We start from the raw sequence: 14869 nt of genomic DNA, 5'->3' as shown, positions 1-14869 counted from the left end.
CCATGCCCACCTGCAGTCCCGTCCCATGGAGTTCAAACAGTGAGAGTGTTCAGACTCAGAAAAAAAGATTTGAGGTGTTGAAGGACTGGGAGTCAATATAGGTCAGCAAGGAAGGGGTGATAGGTGATCAGGACTTGGTGGAGGATAGGATATGGACAGTGGAGAATGAGCGACCATCCAGGAGAACATTGAAATAGAGGTGACAACGGCGTGGATGAGGGTTTCAGCAGCAGATGGGCTGAGGCAGGGTGGACAATCTTGTGGAAGTGGATGGTCTTGTGATGTCGGCAGTGTCAGAAGCTCAGCTCAGGTTTGAAGAGGATTACTGAGATTGTCTCAGACTGAACCAGACTGCTGACAATGACTATGGAGGGGAATAGAATTTGTGACAGGCGCCAAAGCTGATGGTTGCAGTCTTCCCAATATTGAACTGGAGGAAGTTGCAGCTCATTCAGGACTGGATAATAGGCAAGCAGTCTGTGAACAGAGTTGGTGTAGGGGTTGAGATAGAGCTTGGTATCATCACCTTATATGTGGAAGCTGACGCCATATCTGTCTGTGGATGTCGTCAAGAAGCAGCATGTATATCAGGAAAAGTAGGGGGCCAAGAACAGGTCCTTGCGGGAATCTGGAGATAACGTTATGTAGGAAAATAAACCATTGCATTTGTGCCTCATTTTAAAGTTTTTGTTTGAGTTTTTGAGTTTAGCTTTTTTGGGTCTGCTTGAGCTTTTCCAAATTTTGTAGGTTGGTTTAGATATGACGTGCTCAAGCCACCCCGAAACAGTTCACAACCACATAGAAAACAATGCAAGTGCCTACTTTTTTTAAAGCTCCATTTAAGACTGAGTCAGATAGCAACCACATTTATGGAGCTGCGCTCATTTTTTCTAAAAACAGATGACACTTTTCAGTTACAGCGAGTGATTGGGAGATCTGCTGTATCCACATTTGAAATCGGGGAGAGGTTTGGAATTCCAGTCCAGAAAGTGTTACGCTGCGTTCTAGTGCGTCACTTCCGCTCTGTTCCTTGCTCTATTGAGTTACCGGCAAGAGAGTCGGAGCTGATCATGAAACTGCAAATATTCCTGCTTCTCACCGTGTTTTGCATTCTTCTAATCTGCTCTCAAACATCTGAGAGTGAAAGTCTTGGAAGAGGTGGGTTAGTTTTTAGGTTTTTTTTTCGTGGTGGTTTTGTTCTCTTTTAAATCAAAAACTATGCAGTCCCCCAAAAATAGCAATTGTGTGGCTCCGGTGGATCTGTATTTATGTCATTCTTTACTTATCGAATATAAAACATTCAGGTGGCTAAAGCCTCTGAAAATATATACATATATATTTTGGACCCAGTCGTTGATCAGAAATGGAAGAGAGAAGAGTTTAATATGTAATAGGTCCTGTCCATCCATGAAAGGCAAATAGTTATTTCATCTCCATTTTTTTCTTCCAGTACCCCACACCCCAAAGAACTACCCATGAAAATCACAATCTTTACACGGACCAGCAGTATATATATGAAAAAGTATCAATCAAGTTAAAATGATCCAGTTACATTGAACTGGGAGATATTAGATTCACATTGTATGTGGTTTTGGATGTAAAAGTTTAACTCTTAACAACTTGTTAGAGATGGGAATTCACAGCAATGACAATATTTTCAGGATTTGGAGATCACATTCACTGGAGAACTCTGGATGATGGAAAAAAAGAAGCTGAAGCCAGGTATGTAAAACGTCCTGTTCATCTTGGGATTTGGAGTTTGAGGGTGCAGAGGAGGTTCACCAGGATGTTACCTGGTATGGAGGGCGCTAGCTATGAAGAGGTTGAGTAGATTAGGATTATTTTCATTAGAAAGACGGAGGTTGAGGGGGGACCTGATTGAGGTGTACAAAATCATGAGAGGTATAGACAGGGTGGATAGCAAGAAGCTTTTTCCCAGAGTGGGGGATTCAATTACTAGGGGTCACGAGTTCAAAGTGAGAGGGGAAAAGTTTAGGGGGGATATGCGTGGAAAGTTCTTTACGCAGAGGGTGGTGGGTGCCTGGAACGCGTTGCCAGCGGAGGTGGTAGACGCGGGCACGATAGCGTCTTTTAAGATGTATCTAGACAGATGCATGAATGGGCAGGAAGCAAAGAGATACAGACCCTTAGAAAATAGGCGACATGTTTAGATAGAGGATCTGGATCGGCGCAGGCTTGGAGGGCCGAAGGGCCTGTTCCTGTGCTGTAATTTTCTTTGTTCTTTGTTCTCTTTGTTCTTTGTATAATTGCTCGGTAATTGACTTTTTTCTCTTCTTAGAACATTCTAGTTAGAACAAAATTCAAAATTGTCTTAACATGATTCATAAAAATGTAATTCCGAAATTACACCCGATTATGTTTCATTTCTTTGTCAGCATTTACACTATCTTTAAGTATTTTTGATTTATTGCCAAATCTATGGGGCAGATGGGTGTATGAATTTGCGATGTAATCTAGATCCGGGAAGAATTACAACCACTAGAACAATGCTTGGCAAGTACAATATTGTTCACAGCACCTCACTTCCTGAAAGTAATTTTTTTTTCTGAAATAGGCAGCTTTATGAAGCTTGTTTTTACAGGTACTTCACCACAAGGTGTCAGTGTTTACCTTTCCAAAGGAAACAAATTCTTCACCTCACAGCAACTGTTGTAATGGGCCAGAATTTACTGTAAATTTAAACAGTGAGACATTCACTATTGTTTATGCATGAATCAGACAGTAACCTCTGGCAAGTGTAGATATGGAGTTAAATACGAAAATTCAGATGCAGCTCCCCATTTAAATGTATTGAATAGCATGAAGTTCCTCTACTTGAGTTGTAGATTTGAATTAAACTGACCACGGAAAGTTAGGCCTTGTCCATTTCAGTCTGGGTACTATCACTGAAAATTAACTTTTGCACACGTGGAGTCTCATTCCTTCAGCTTTTAGTTGCTGCTGTTAATTTTAAAAACTTTATTTATCTTTCTCTGAATCCAATCTTTTTTTCCCACTTTTTATTTTGCTTTCCGTACCTGATTTGACATTGAATTCACTATTCTAACTTACAGTTCCTGGTTCAGACTCTGCACTGTTCATGAACAGAATACTTCTCTTTTAGAAGAGAGAGGTAAAATAGAAAAGGAACAAGGGTTGTCCTGATAAAGGATGGGATAAAGACAGTCGTGAGAAAGGATCTTAATATGGAAAATCAAGATCTAGAATCAGTTTCGGTTGAGCTAAGAAACAAAGGACAGAAAATAATTTTTATTGGCTCCCTAACAGTAGAGTCGGGCACAGTAAAGTTAGGAAATTAGAGGTGCCTGTACAAGGGTAGTACAGTAATCGTACAGACTGGGCACTTTTTCTAGATCAGTATGCCAAGGAACCAAATGGGGAACAGGCTATTTTTAGATCTGGTATTGTGCAATAAGACGGGGTTTCCTAATAACCTTGTAATAAAGGAGCCTTTGGGGAAGAGTGATTGTAATATGATAGAATTTGAGAGTGATTTAGTTAAGTCCGAAACTAGAGTCTTAAATCTGTAGGTATGACAGGTGAGCTGGCAGTACAGATTAGGAAATGAAATTAAAAGATATGACAGAGAGGCAATGGCAAACATTTAAAGAATTAATTCTTAATTTGTGAAGATTATGCAATCTCTTAAATAATAAAAACCCTGTAGAAAAAGTGGTCCAACTGTGGCTAACAGGAGAAGTTAAAGATATTATTTAATACAAAGAAGAGACTTATAATGTTACCAAAAAAGTAGTAAGTCTGAGGATTGGGAGGATTTTAAAATTCAGCAAAGGATGAGCAAGAAATTGATAAAGAGAAAATAGGACACGAGAGTAAACTAGCTAGAGACATAAAAACAGATTGTAGAAGCTTCTGTAGGTATTTTAAAAGGAAGATATTAGTGATAGTAAACATGGGCCCCTTAGAAGCAGAGACGGAATAAATTATAATTGGGAATAAGGAAATGGCAGAGAAGTTAAACAAATGCATTTGTTTCTGCCTTCACTGTAGAAGACATAAATATTTTAGAAATGGGGAACCAAGGGTCTGGAAAAAATGAGGAACTTAAGGATATTCTTGCCTTAGAGGGAGTGCGACAAGGTTTCCTGAACAGATTCCTGGAATGAGGGGATTGTCCAAGAGGAGAGATTGAGTAGGCTAGAACTATATTCCCTAGATTTTAGAAGAATGAGAGGTGATCTCAATGAAACATGTAAAATTCTTAAGGGTCTGCACAAAAGATGCTGGGAGGATATTTTAGAACATGGGGTCAGAGTCTCAGAATAAGGGGTTGGCCATTTAGGACTGAGATGAAAAATTTCTTCACTCAAGCCGCAGAGAGCTGTGGATGCTCAGTCATTGAGCATATTCAAGTCAGAGATTGACAGATTTTTGGAATCAAGGAAAATGGGGATAGTGTGGGAAGGTGTAGCTGAGTAATTTTATTGAATGGCGGAGCAGACTTGAGGGACCGAATGTCTTACTCCTATTTGTGTTCTTGTTTTATTAACACCTCTTCAATCTGATTGGTAAAGGTGATGCACAGTTCCTTGCCCTGTTCACACAGGTCCTTCCCAGATGGCCTGTAGATGGGCACAGTGCCATTTCAACCTTCCACTTGCAGCAATTTACTCTGCAAAAGCTCATGGAAATTTAACTGACAAGGGTAAATCTAGTGAATGGCAAGCACCATTTTTTGCCATTACAGTATATTGTGGCCCATGTGTTTTTCCTTATGTGGCACTACTCCTGGTTAAGTGGCAGGTGATCTACTCCACATGCTTTTTCTAACTGACTACTAGGAGGAATGTGAGAGTAGGCTGACCGATCCTCTTTTTTTTCCCAAATGGGAAGCATCTGAATTCCAGTTTATGTACTTTCTGAAAGCACAGTTTGTGGTTTGGTTTAAAATAAATATTAAGTGGTATTTCACTGGATGCATCTGGAGATAAATAGATGAGAGAGTTTTGGAGAAATTTCCATTCTCTGAGTAAAGAATATGTTGGTACAGAGAGTAATGGAGGCAAAATTAATTGCTTTTTTAAAAGAGAAAAGTGAATAAATATTTAAAGCAGAGGAAGATATAGGACAGGAGGGAAGTGAGATTACTTTTGGATTGCTCTAGCAAGGAGCTGCCATAGATAACAACAACTTGCATTTAAGTGGCACCATTAATGCAGTAAAATGTCCCGAGGTGCTTAGCAAGAGTGATACCGATAAAAACATTTTTGACAATAAGCATGTGAGGAGTTATTGCGGCAGATGACCAAAATTTTGGCCAAAGAGGTAGGTTTTAAGGAGCATCTTAAAGGAGGAAAGAGGGAGGGAGGGTGGTCTAGAGATCTTAGGGCCAAGGCAGCTGAAGGACGCCCACCAATGGCAGAGCAGTGAAAATTGGGGATGCTCAAGAGCCCTGATTTGGAGGAGTGCAAAGCTCTTGAAGGCTTGTAGGGCTGGAGAAGATTAGAGTTAGGAAAAGGGCTAGGCCAAGGAGGGACTTGAAAACAAGGATGAGGATTTTAAAATTAAGGCCTTGTCAGACCAGGAGCTAGTGTAGATCATGATCGAACAAATGATTTCCTGCTATTCTGTAACCTTTTTAAGAAATGTATTATAAAGTTGATTCTAATGGTTGTCAGAAATACAGAAAGACCTAGAGAAATTGAGCCGTGGGACCAATGGGCAGCACAGTTCCCAAAATTCGTGCAACATTGGTTCAGCAAATGTGGTTTTAAATGTCTTTGAACAAAGATGTGAAAATGCCAGGTTGAGTGTGTCTGAGAGTGTAACACAGTCAAAGAACAGTTGTGTCAAAACTTTGTAAATGTACTCTTAGATACGACAGACTCTTGATATTCAGCAACCAACTGTGTATGTTCCTGGAGGTATGCCATAATTGCAAGCAACTGTCATGGTATCGCTCCAATGATGATCCTGAGATTCTAATTGGAACATTTTGTGGGGAATTATGGTTGTGAAGTTGAGTGTCTCTTTTTACCAGTTCTCTCCTTTAGGCTGGAATTTTACAGGCCCCCCCCACCCCCCTCCCCCCAAAAGAGCGGATTGGGGGGGGTAAAATGGAGTTGGAGGCTGGGGGGGGGGGGTGGGGGGGCCTTTCCCAACCGGCTCACGCCTCTGTTGCCAATTTAGGCGGAGTGGCGGCTGCGAGAAACAGCCTGCCCGTGCCAATCAAGGCCTTTAAGTGGCCAGTGGGGAGTGTAAAATCTGGCCTGGATCCCCAGGCCCAGTGAGGGCAGGCTCGCCACCGACTTTTCGGCTGGTGGATGGGTCCCCCACGCCCACGCCCCACGCCTTGCTCTGTCCATGAAAATATTGATTCTTCGCTGGGTTACAGTTCTTGTCAGGTGCCCTACATATCTCCCTATCCCAAGTAGTTATTTTCCATATTTAAGTTAAGATTGTGAAAGCCAGTAGGCTATTTCTGTCTAAACACACAACTGAGCCCAAAACTGTTTTTGCAGAACATCGACATAGGCCCAGTAAGGAGCGGGATCCCTAGGGGATTTTTCCCTCCTTAGCTCTGGACCATCAATGCTAGTAGTAGTGTCCTAGAGAGAGGAATTCAGCTGGTGCATGTGGCTGGGAGAAACTAACTGAACAGGTTGGGGATTTAAATCCATAACTTTCATTGTCTGGGTGGCTCAGCTGCTGAATTATCAAAGGAACATATGAATCTCTGTTTTAACATTCTATGGCACAAAGTACTGCAGTTTTGTTGGAATGCATTGTCCTTCACCCCTCTAAATACACCTTTATGATTTTGTTGGTCAGTAGAGGAAACTAATTAAGAGAACATAGTCATAAAGTTGACATGTTTTTATTTATAACTGCCTTTCCAATTATAGCTGTATGACAGGAAATACATTACTTGTGATAGTCTATGGCATGAGTTGCTGAGACATGTGGATTCTTTCAATTTAGATTTAGAGATACAGCACTGAAACAGGCCCTTCGGCCCACCGAGTCTGTGCCGACCATTAACCACCCATTTCTACTAATCCTACACTAATCCCATATTCCTACCACATCCTCACCTGTTCCTATATTCCCCTACCACCTACATATACTAGGGGCAATTTATAATGGCCAATTTACCTATCAACCTGCAAGTCTTTGGCTTGTGGGAGGAAACCGGAGCACCCGGAGGAAACCCACGCAGACACAGGGAGAACTTGCAAACTCCACACAGGCAGTACCCAGACTTGAACCCGGGTCGCTGGAGCTGTGAGGCTGCGGTGCTAACCACTGCGCCACTGTGCCGCCCCACATTTTCTAATGTACTTTCTGTAATCCATTACGTCTGGTTAGGCGTATATATTTTAGTCATTAAAGTACGACCTGTGAAGTCCCTCAATGGGTTCAGCTGGTAAAAGCAGTGTATAACTGAATCATACGAACAAAAAGACTTTGGGTTCATTTCTGATCTGTGCTGAGTTGGGTTTATAATTGACCTTGATGCCCCTGGATTGAGAGAGAAGAATTAACTAGGATTTCCAAGCTGATCCTTATCTAGTGACCCTTGAAAGAAGGTTTGTGTCTGGCTGGCTGTTGAGTACAGACAAGAGAGCTTGCCAGCTTTCACTGTCCAGATTAACAGATGACAAATAACACCTGTTATCTATCAAACTCTACCCTGTCCTTCAGGATAGGAAAAAGCAATAGGAGGGAGAGTGGTTAAAAACTAGTAGCCATGATATGCAAATTATGTAGCATTTGTTTACTTTGTAGTATTGTTTTAGTTTGCAACATTTCAAATCTATTTCAACTTAATATACTAATGAAAATTTAGAAACCATTAATCAGTTATGGAATGTTCACTCATACAAGACATTAAAGATTTCTTGTTTCATTTTTAGTGGCCTACCATTGATGTTGATTATTCACAAAAGCTGGTGTGGTGCATGTAAAGGTAGGTTCCACTTTTTGGATTGTGCTAAGATTTTAAATAGCTTTTCTTTTTAAAAATGTTAATTTATTTGTCTTAGTTACTTTGGGCACTCTTAAGTTCTCAGGGAGGTGGAAGCAGGTGACTTGTAACATTTTTAAAAATTGTTCTTTTTCTACTAGCACTGAAACCAAGGTTTGCTGATTCTAAGGAAATCTCAGAACTGGCCCATAACTTTGTCATGGTGAATATAGAGGTAAGAATATCTGTAATTTAGCCTTATGAAAATGATGGACTGGTAAGTGCCATCTGCTCCCTCAAGCCTGCCCCGTACGGTCATGATACCTGAAGCATCAGCAATCATGTAATCTCCTGGGACAGGGAAAAAAAGACATAAAAAAAAACAAGGCCAAGTAGGGGAAAAAAATCAGGAAAATTCTTCTCTGACCTTATTAGGCAATCAAAACTTGTCTGGGAGATCATGTTTATATTACCTAGTATTTCACCTACCTTTTATAGGATGTGATCGCTCATTGCTTTCCTTCAGCCAGGAACTGGTCCAGCTCTTTTTTTTTTTAAGGTATGCAAAGAGTATGTATATTGCATATGCCGACATATTCCATAGGTCTGTCATCTTCTGAAAAAAGAAGAACCACCTAACATCTAGCCCTTGCGTAACTTGTACACATCACCCATGGTCCTCTGCAATCTATTGCTAGCAACAGCGTCTAGGCCTTTTATAATTATACCTCTATCAAATCACCCCAAATTCTCAGCATCTCTAAAGTCAATAGACACAATTTATTAAGCCTATTTGAGTTGCTAAGATAATTTGAGAAGGGAATAATTCTTGTGGTCCTCCTCTAAAACTTTTTTCCATAGCTTTCTATATCACACACCATGTAAGGGGATCAAAACTGGACGCAGTGTTCTAAATGTGATCTCACTACAGTCTTGTACAAGGATAAAAGGATGTACTTTATTTAATATTGAACTGTGAAACGACGAGTATTTCCTCCTCTGCTTTTGTAGGATGAAGAGGAGCCAAACGAGTCAGCTTTTAGCCCAGATGGAGGCTACATACCCCGGATCTTATTCTTGGGTAAGAACAAAGTATCTTTATGACTTCTGCTTGATACCTCCCTGCAGCAGAACAGTTGAAGTGAGCAAGTCTGTGCGATTGGGAGGGGCTACAAAGACTCTCAGCAGCCCTAAACACTAAGGCTGTACTATACTGTGTTGAGCTATATATTAATTTTAGGCCTATAATCACAACTTGCACATGTAGAAAAAAGAACAACTTTTTGTCAACCAATTTTCTTGTCTTAATTGTTCCACCACTAGATTTAGTGATGTTGGGATGGATTTTAATTGTTAATCATTTAAGGAGAAGATAACTCTACTGACAAGTACTTGCCTCTAAAGCTCATCCATTTCAATGTTTTTGCTAATCTTCATTTATAGTGCTTCTTTCTGAAATCCTGTAAACTTACATTTCCAAGCACATGTGTGAGGAAGATTCATTGGGTGACTTCAGGTGATCTCCTTTGTTTGTCCTCCTGCTTACTACTAGTATTTTTTCATCCATTATGCGGATATGAGCATTACCAGCAAGGCCAGCTTCCATTGCCCATCCCTGGTTACCCTTAAGAAGGTGGGGATGAGCCGCCTTTTTGAGCCACTGCTATCCATGTGGTGGAGGTAGCCTCAACATACTGTTAGGTAGGGAGTTTCAGGATTTTGACTCAACGACACTGATTTTTGGAAAATTTATTGTTAATAGCTCAGCTAATTAATGTAAGTCAACTCATTTCTAAAATTAGTTGATAGGTCACTAATGATTTTGTCCAAAATGCACCCAGTTTTATTTACATAATGTCAGATAATCATAGGATCTAGTTGCTAAACTGATGAGATTTCCTATTTGGCATTGGGTTTTCTGGTTACCAACATACTGGAGATGTAATAACAAAGAATCAATTAGAGGCAAAGTGGGACAGATGAATTAAATGTTCCTATTTTTTAATAGGAGTAAATTTCAAATGATCAAATTCTAGTAAGTAACTATTCAGTGATTGACCTATTGATAATCAGCTAATCTTGAATTTCTCCTCCATCTATTCCATTTTACTGTTGGTTACATTGTAGATGCCGGAGGTAAGGTTCACCCAGAGATCGTTAATCAAAATGGAAATCCCAAATACAAATATTTCTACAGTTCTGCTGACCAAGGTGGGTATGCAGCTAATATTCAGTCATTTATTTAGAGAACATTCTCGGTCTTGCTGTCCCCACACCCTGATTCTTGGTAGTTGTTCAATTCATTTGTCTCACATTCAACATTCACATTCAAATTTTACATCTGTCTACATTTTGTTTTATTCATTCATGGGATGTAGGCGTCACTGGCCAGGCCAGCATTTATTGCCCATTCCTAATTGCCCTTGAGAAGGTGGTGGTGAGCTGCCTTCTTGAACCGCTGCAGTCCATGTGGGGTAGGTACACCCACAGTGCTGTTAGGAAGGGAGTTCCAGGATTTTGACCCAGCGACAGTGAAGGAACGGTGATATAGTTCCAGGTCAGGATGATGTGTGACTTGGAGGGGAACTTGCAGGTGGTGGTATTCCCATGTATTTGCTGCCCTTGTCCTTCTAGATGGTAGAGATTGCGGGTTTGGAAGGTGCTGTCTAAGGAGCCTTGGTGCATTGCTGCAGTGCATCTTGTAGATGGTACACACTGCTGCCACTGTGCATCAGTGGTGGAGGGAGTGAATGTTTGTAGATGGGGTGCCAATCAAGCGGGCTGCTTTGTCCTGGATGGTGTCGAGCTTCTTGAGTGTTGTTGGAGCTGCACCCATCCAGGCAAGTGGATAGTATCCCATCACACTCCTGACTTGTGCCTTGTAGATGGTGGACAGGCTTTGGGGAGTCAGGAGATGAGTTACTCGCCTCAGGATTCCTAGCCTCTGACCTGCTCTTGTAGCCATGGTATTTATATGGCTACTCCAGTTCAGTTTCTGGTCAATGGTAGCCCCTAGGATGTTGATAGTGGGGGATTCAGTGATGGTAATGCCTTTGAATGTCAAGGGGAGATGGTTAGATTCTCTCTTGTTGGAGATGGTCATTGCCTGTGGTCATATACTGTATAAAAGTCAGCACCCTGTACACCTGCAATCAACTGATGTAGAGAAGCAGCATTATCTCTGGCGTGAGGGTAGGTGGAACTTTGTGATGTGATTCAGCAAGACTTGATAAAAGAAATGTTTGAAGGTGGCTGAAGTATTTGACTTTTTGGTTATATTATGAATTTCCTGGTCCTAGTGAAAACAGATATACTCTCGTCATAATGCCATGGGCCATCTCGGACTTCTCACATTCCTCAGTGCTGCTTTGTGATTGGTTTGCAGGAGGTATAATTCAAACAACGTCATTGTTCTTGATCTACATCTTTAAAAAAAAATGATGGTGTCTCTTTGGCCCAACAAAATTCAGCACCACCATGCGTTATGTTCTGGATGAGTTCCAGATTGATTCATTTTACCAAAAAGGAGTTGCTGAATAGTGGCCAGGTACTTCCCCTATAGGAAAGGAGAAAGGTTAGGATTGCCAGTCACATCAAGCAATGCAGGTGCACTTGCAGGTCAGTTATAGGGTGGCGATAGGCGTGGGTTAAAAGCAGACTAACACATGCCACTGATGGAATGATTTAACACTGTTGTTTGCTCTAGAGAATTTTGTATTCCCTGGGTCAGTCAGCTTTTTTAAGAAGTTTACTTGCATATGATATGTCAAAGGGTTCACTTTAAACATAAAAAACTTCCCAGCGGCTGAGTCGGCAAATGAGCCATATGGGGTGCTGTTGAGTCATAAAGACCTGGAAGGTCTTTGATTTGATCCTGACCTGTGGTGAGTTAATGATTTCAGCTGGGGCAGTGGTAGGAGTTCATAGATGGGAGAATAAAATTAGCCAGAGCTTCCAACTCTTGATCAGGACTTGGCACATTCTAGACAGTGCATACATGTGAACATCTGATGAGTGGTTTAGCTCTGATGCTCTGCCCAATCTAATAGCTTGGTAATCCTTACTTTAAAAGCGGACACTTTAAGAATGGCCACTTGGCAGGTCTTGCATCAGCACCCTCAGAAGAGGAAGAGAGCAAGAGGATGAAGAAATGAAAATTTAAAATAAAATAATTCTTAGTCTTAAACAAATTGGACCTTTCAAAAATAACTCCCATCAAAATTTATATATTTTACTTCCCTTTAAACTCAAAGCTCTCAGAGCTTCCGGAAGTCCATGTATCTGGAAGACCTGATGAGGGGAAAATTTTCAGGAAATGTCCATAACTGTTTTCAGATTTGACCATTGATGTGAGTAAAATGTTTTGGGATTTTTATATTCAAAAATATCATTCATTTAAGAGCTTTTCCAAACTAGACTGAATGAGGTTGGCAATTTTTGTCTTTCATTGACCCATTTAACAATCTCTTTTCTGTCTGTATGTAGTGGTGTTTGCCATGAAAGAAGCCCAGGAAAAGCTGACTGGTGATATTGCTACAAAACGTCGATTATCAGATGAATTTTGAGTTGACCAACCACTAACATCTGTACTTTCTCTGAATCCATTTACTGATTTATCATTGTAATATTGTTCCACTGTTAGATTTCATGTTTTTATTTGCTGATTTTTAGTTCCCGAATAAATCCAAAAGTATAACATTGAATATTCACATCTGCATTATTGTGGGATACCTTACCGATATTAAATAAATTGCATTCTTATGACAGTGCATTAATACCTGTATTCTGGTTGCCCTATTGGGTAACTATTTTTAACCACTCATCTGTTTATATTTTTCACTTGTCTGCAAAGGGTCACTCAGTCTGTTATGGCAAGGATACTCAGAAATGATTGTGGGTTGTAGTTAGGTGAAGTTCTGAATAACTGTGTTGAGTTGGAACTTTTTTTTTCAAATGTCAAAAAAATGATTGGTGGTTTAAAAAAAAAAGAATCAGAGTGCAGTAAATAGTATATGCTTGTTCGAATATTCGACAGACTACGTGATGTATTTGCCATGGATACCTGCTGCTTTTCCTCCAGGATAAAACTACCTTGACAGAGGTTATCAATGCAGTTCCTTGACTTACCCTATTGGGAATTTTACTTAAATAGCTTGGGAAAGGTCTGTAAACCATTCCCTCCCATTTCCTAAGACTGACTGTGTTCAAACTTACCCTGTAAGAAGTTGAGCCTGTGTGTCAGTTGATACTTAGATGGTAATTCTGAATTCTGCATCTGGAATCTTAATGGGTCATGTAGAAAACGCATACAGATGTGATTTTCAATTCAAGCAGCAGTTCTTGTATTGTCGCAGACCTTGAAGTTATGTCATGGTGTTATAATTTTGAAAACACTTAATACACTAGTCTGAAATTCCTTCCTCTGCTCTATTAGTACTGAAGGATTGGGCTGAACTGGGGTGGAATTTGGCAGCATAAGGGAATCCTTTGGTGTAGCATCCCTGTGGAGAGGAATCCTGATAGTTGGTAGATTTGGGAAGGAGAAGAAATGAGTATATTGGCTTACTGGTGGATTCTTGATGTGTGTCAGCAGCGAGGGAAGGGTAAGCATGGGCTTGACAACACTGCTGGGAATTTGATCTCAGTTCTGGCAGTGATGGTTTGTCATTTTCCAGCCTCTCTCGACTGGATCAATGCCTCTGCTAAAATAGCAGGGAAATTTCAGATCCTAGTATCTTGTGGCATATTTGCAAGATCATGTTTTTAATATTTTCCTTACTGATTTGATTCTTTATGCCTTTTAAGTTTAAAATATTGTATATGCTTCTGCTATGTGTGTCATATAGAATTATTCTGGCAAGTAGGGGACTTCCCCGTATCAGTACTTCTGAATTCAAGAGGTTTGGAAAGACTCAAAGTTCCACTGAAGTGGGAATTCTGAACAGCTGGGAATCTCTTTGAAAGTAACAAATTGAAATGCAAGACCACAGATCTGGATTCAAGCCTTAAATATTGGATTAATTTCACACTACTTTTGCATTTTATATTACGTTTTGTAATTTATGGTGCTAGAAAACTTTGTTTTGTTCTATTTCAATAGCCAGAATGAGCTTTATATTTTGTTCAATGAACTTGTTAATGAATGATATTTATAATGCAGAATGTTTCCAAACTTCTAACAGAATTTTAGCCTTTTTAGTTCCATATGGGGTCATATATGAGTAACTCCCGCCCCCCCCACAAGACCTAGTCTCTTAACAGCAAAACCATGCAGTCCCCTTGTCTGAAGAATTTGGAGATTATCCACCATGAGGAATTATAAAAGTGAAGTTAAGAAAGTCCAATCAAGTAGCCAGTGAAATATCCGTACTTCCTTTTTTAGCTATTTAAAATTTTGTGTTTCTTCTGTATTGTTAATGAAACAAATAGAGATGGGCTTGTAAAACAAAACATTTCTTTCTGTTGACCTGTATGAAGGGATTCCTTGGTCTATGTTTTAGTGCATGTACTGTAATACAGAAAGTTAATTGGAATTGGACTAAAATGTTTTCTCTATTGTATTTTTGATACCTCTTTTGGAATGAAAAAAATAAAACTAAAAGAAATTTGTAATAGAGTGATCTGATTGCTTATTATCCAAGAGAGATGTGGGCAGCCTTGGAGCAGCCAGTTGCTTCTGTAGGATGGAGGTTTACACATCCAGCCAGCAACCCCTGGTGTTCTAGTTGAAAATTGCCAACTAAACCATCAAGTTTGAATAATTGTCAAAATTGGAACTTCACCCTGCAAATCTCTGGTTGTGAAAGCGCAGTGTTGCTAAAGGTAACATTGGGTGAAGTTTAAGATTAAATGCTTAATAGTGGAACTTGGAGAAAGCAAAAATAAAATTTTTCCATGTTGCAAGACTGTTTACTGACTGCC

At 40.1% G+C, this 14869-nt stretch overlaps 1 protein-coding gene across 1 annotated transcript; it reads left to right on the top strand.

Annotated features, from left to right (window-relative positions):
• The first annotated feature begins 1030 nt into the window (after window positions 1-1030).
• On the top strand, window positions 1031-14560 carry txndc12 (thioredoxin domain containing 12 (endoplasmic reticulum)). The gene is made up of 7 exons (XM_068028002.1): window positions 1031-1158; window positions 1662-1722; window positions 7899-7951; window positions 8110-8183; window positions 8960-9029; window positions 10076-10159; window positions 12434-14560. The coding sequence occupies exons 1-7, from the start codon at window positions 1071-1073 to the stop codon at window positions 12511-12513; spliced, it is 510 nt and encodes a 169-aa protein (XP_067884103.1). The 5' UTR covers window positions 1031-1070; the 3' UTR covers window positions 12514-14560.
• Window positions 14561-14869: the final 309 nt, after the last annotated feature.

Source organism: Heterodontus francisci, unplaced genomic scaffold (genome assembly GCF_036365525.1).
Source record: "Heterodontus francisci isolate sHetFra1 unplaced genomic scaffold, sHetFra1.hap1 HAP1_SCAFFOLD_2005, whole genome shotgun sequence".
Lineage (NCBI taxonomy): Eukaryota > Metazoa > Chordata > Chondrichthyes > Heterodontiformes > Heterodontidae > Heterodontus > Heterodontus francisci.
The sequence above is the reverse complement of the archived record's forward strand: the minus strand, read 5'-3'. Positions and strand labels throughout refer to the sequence as shown.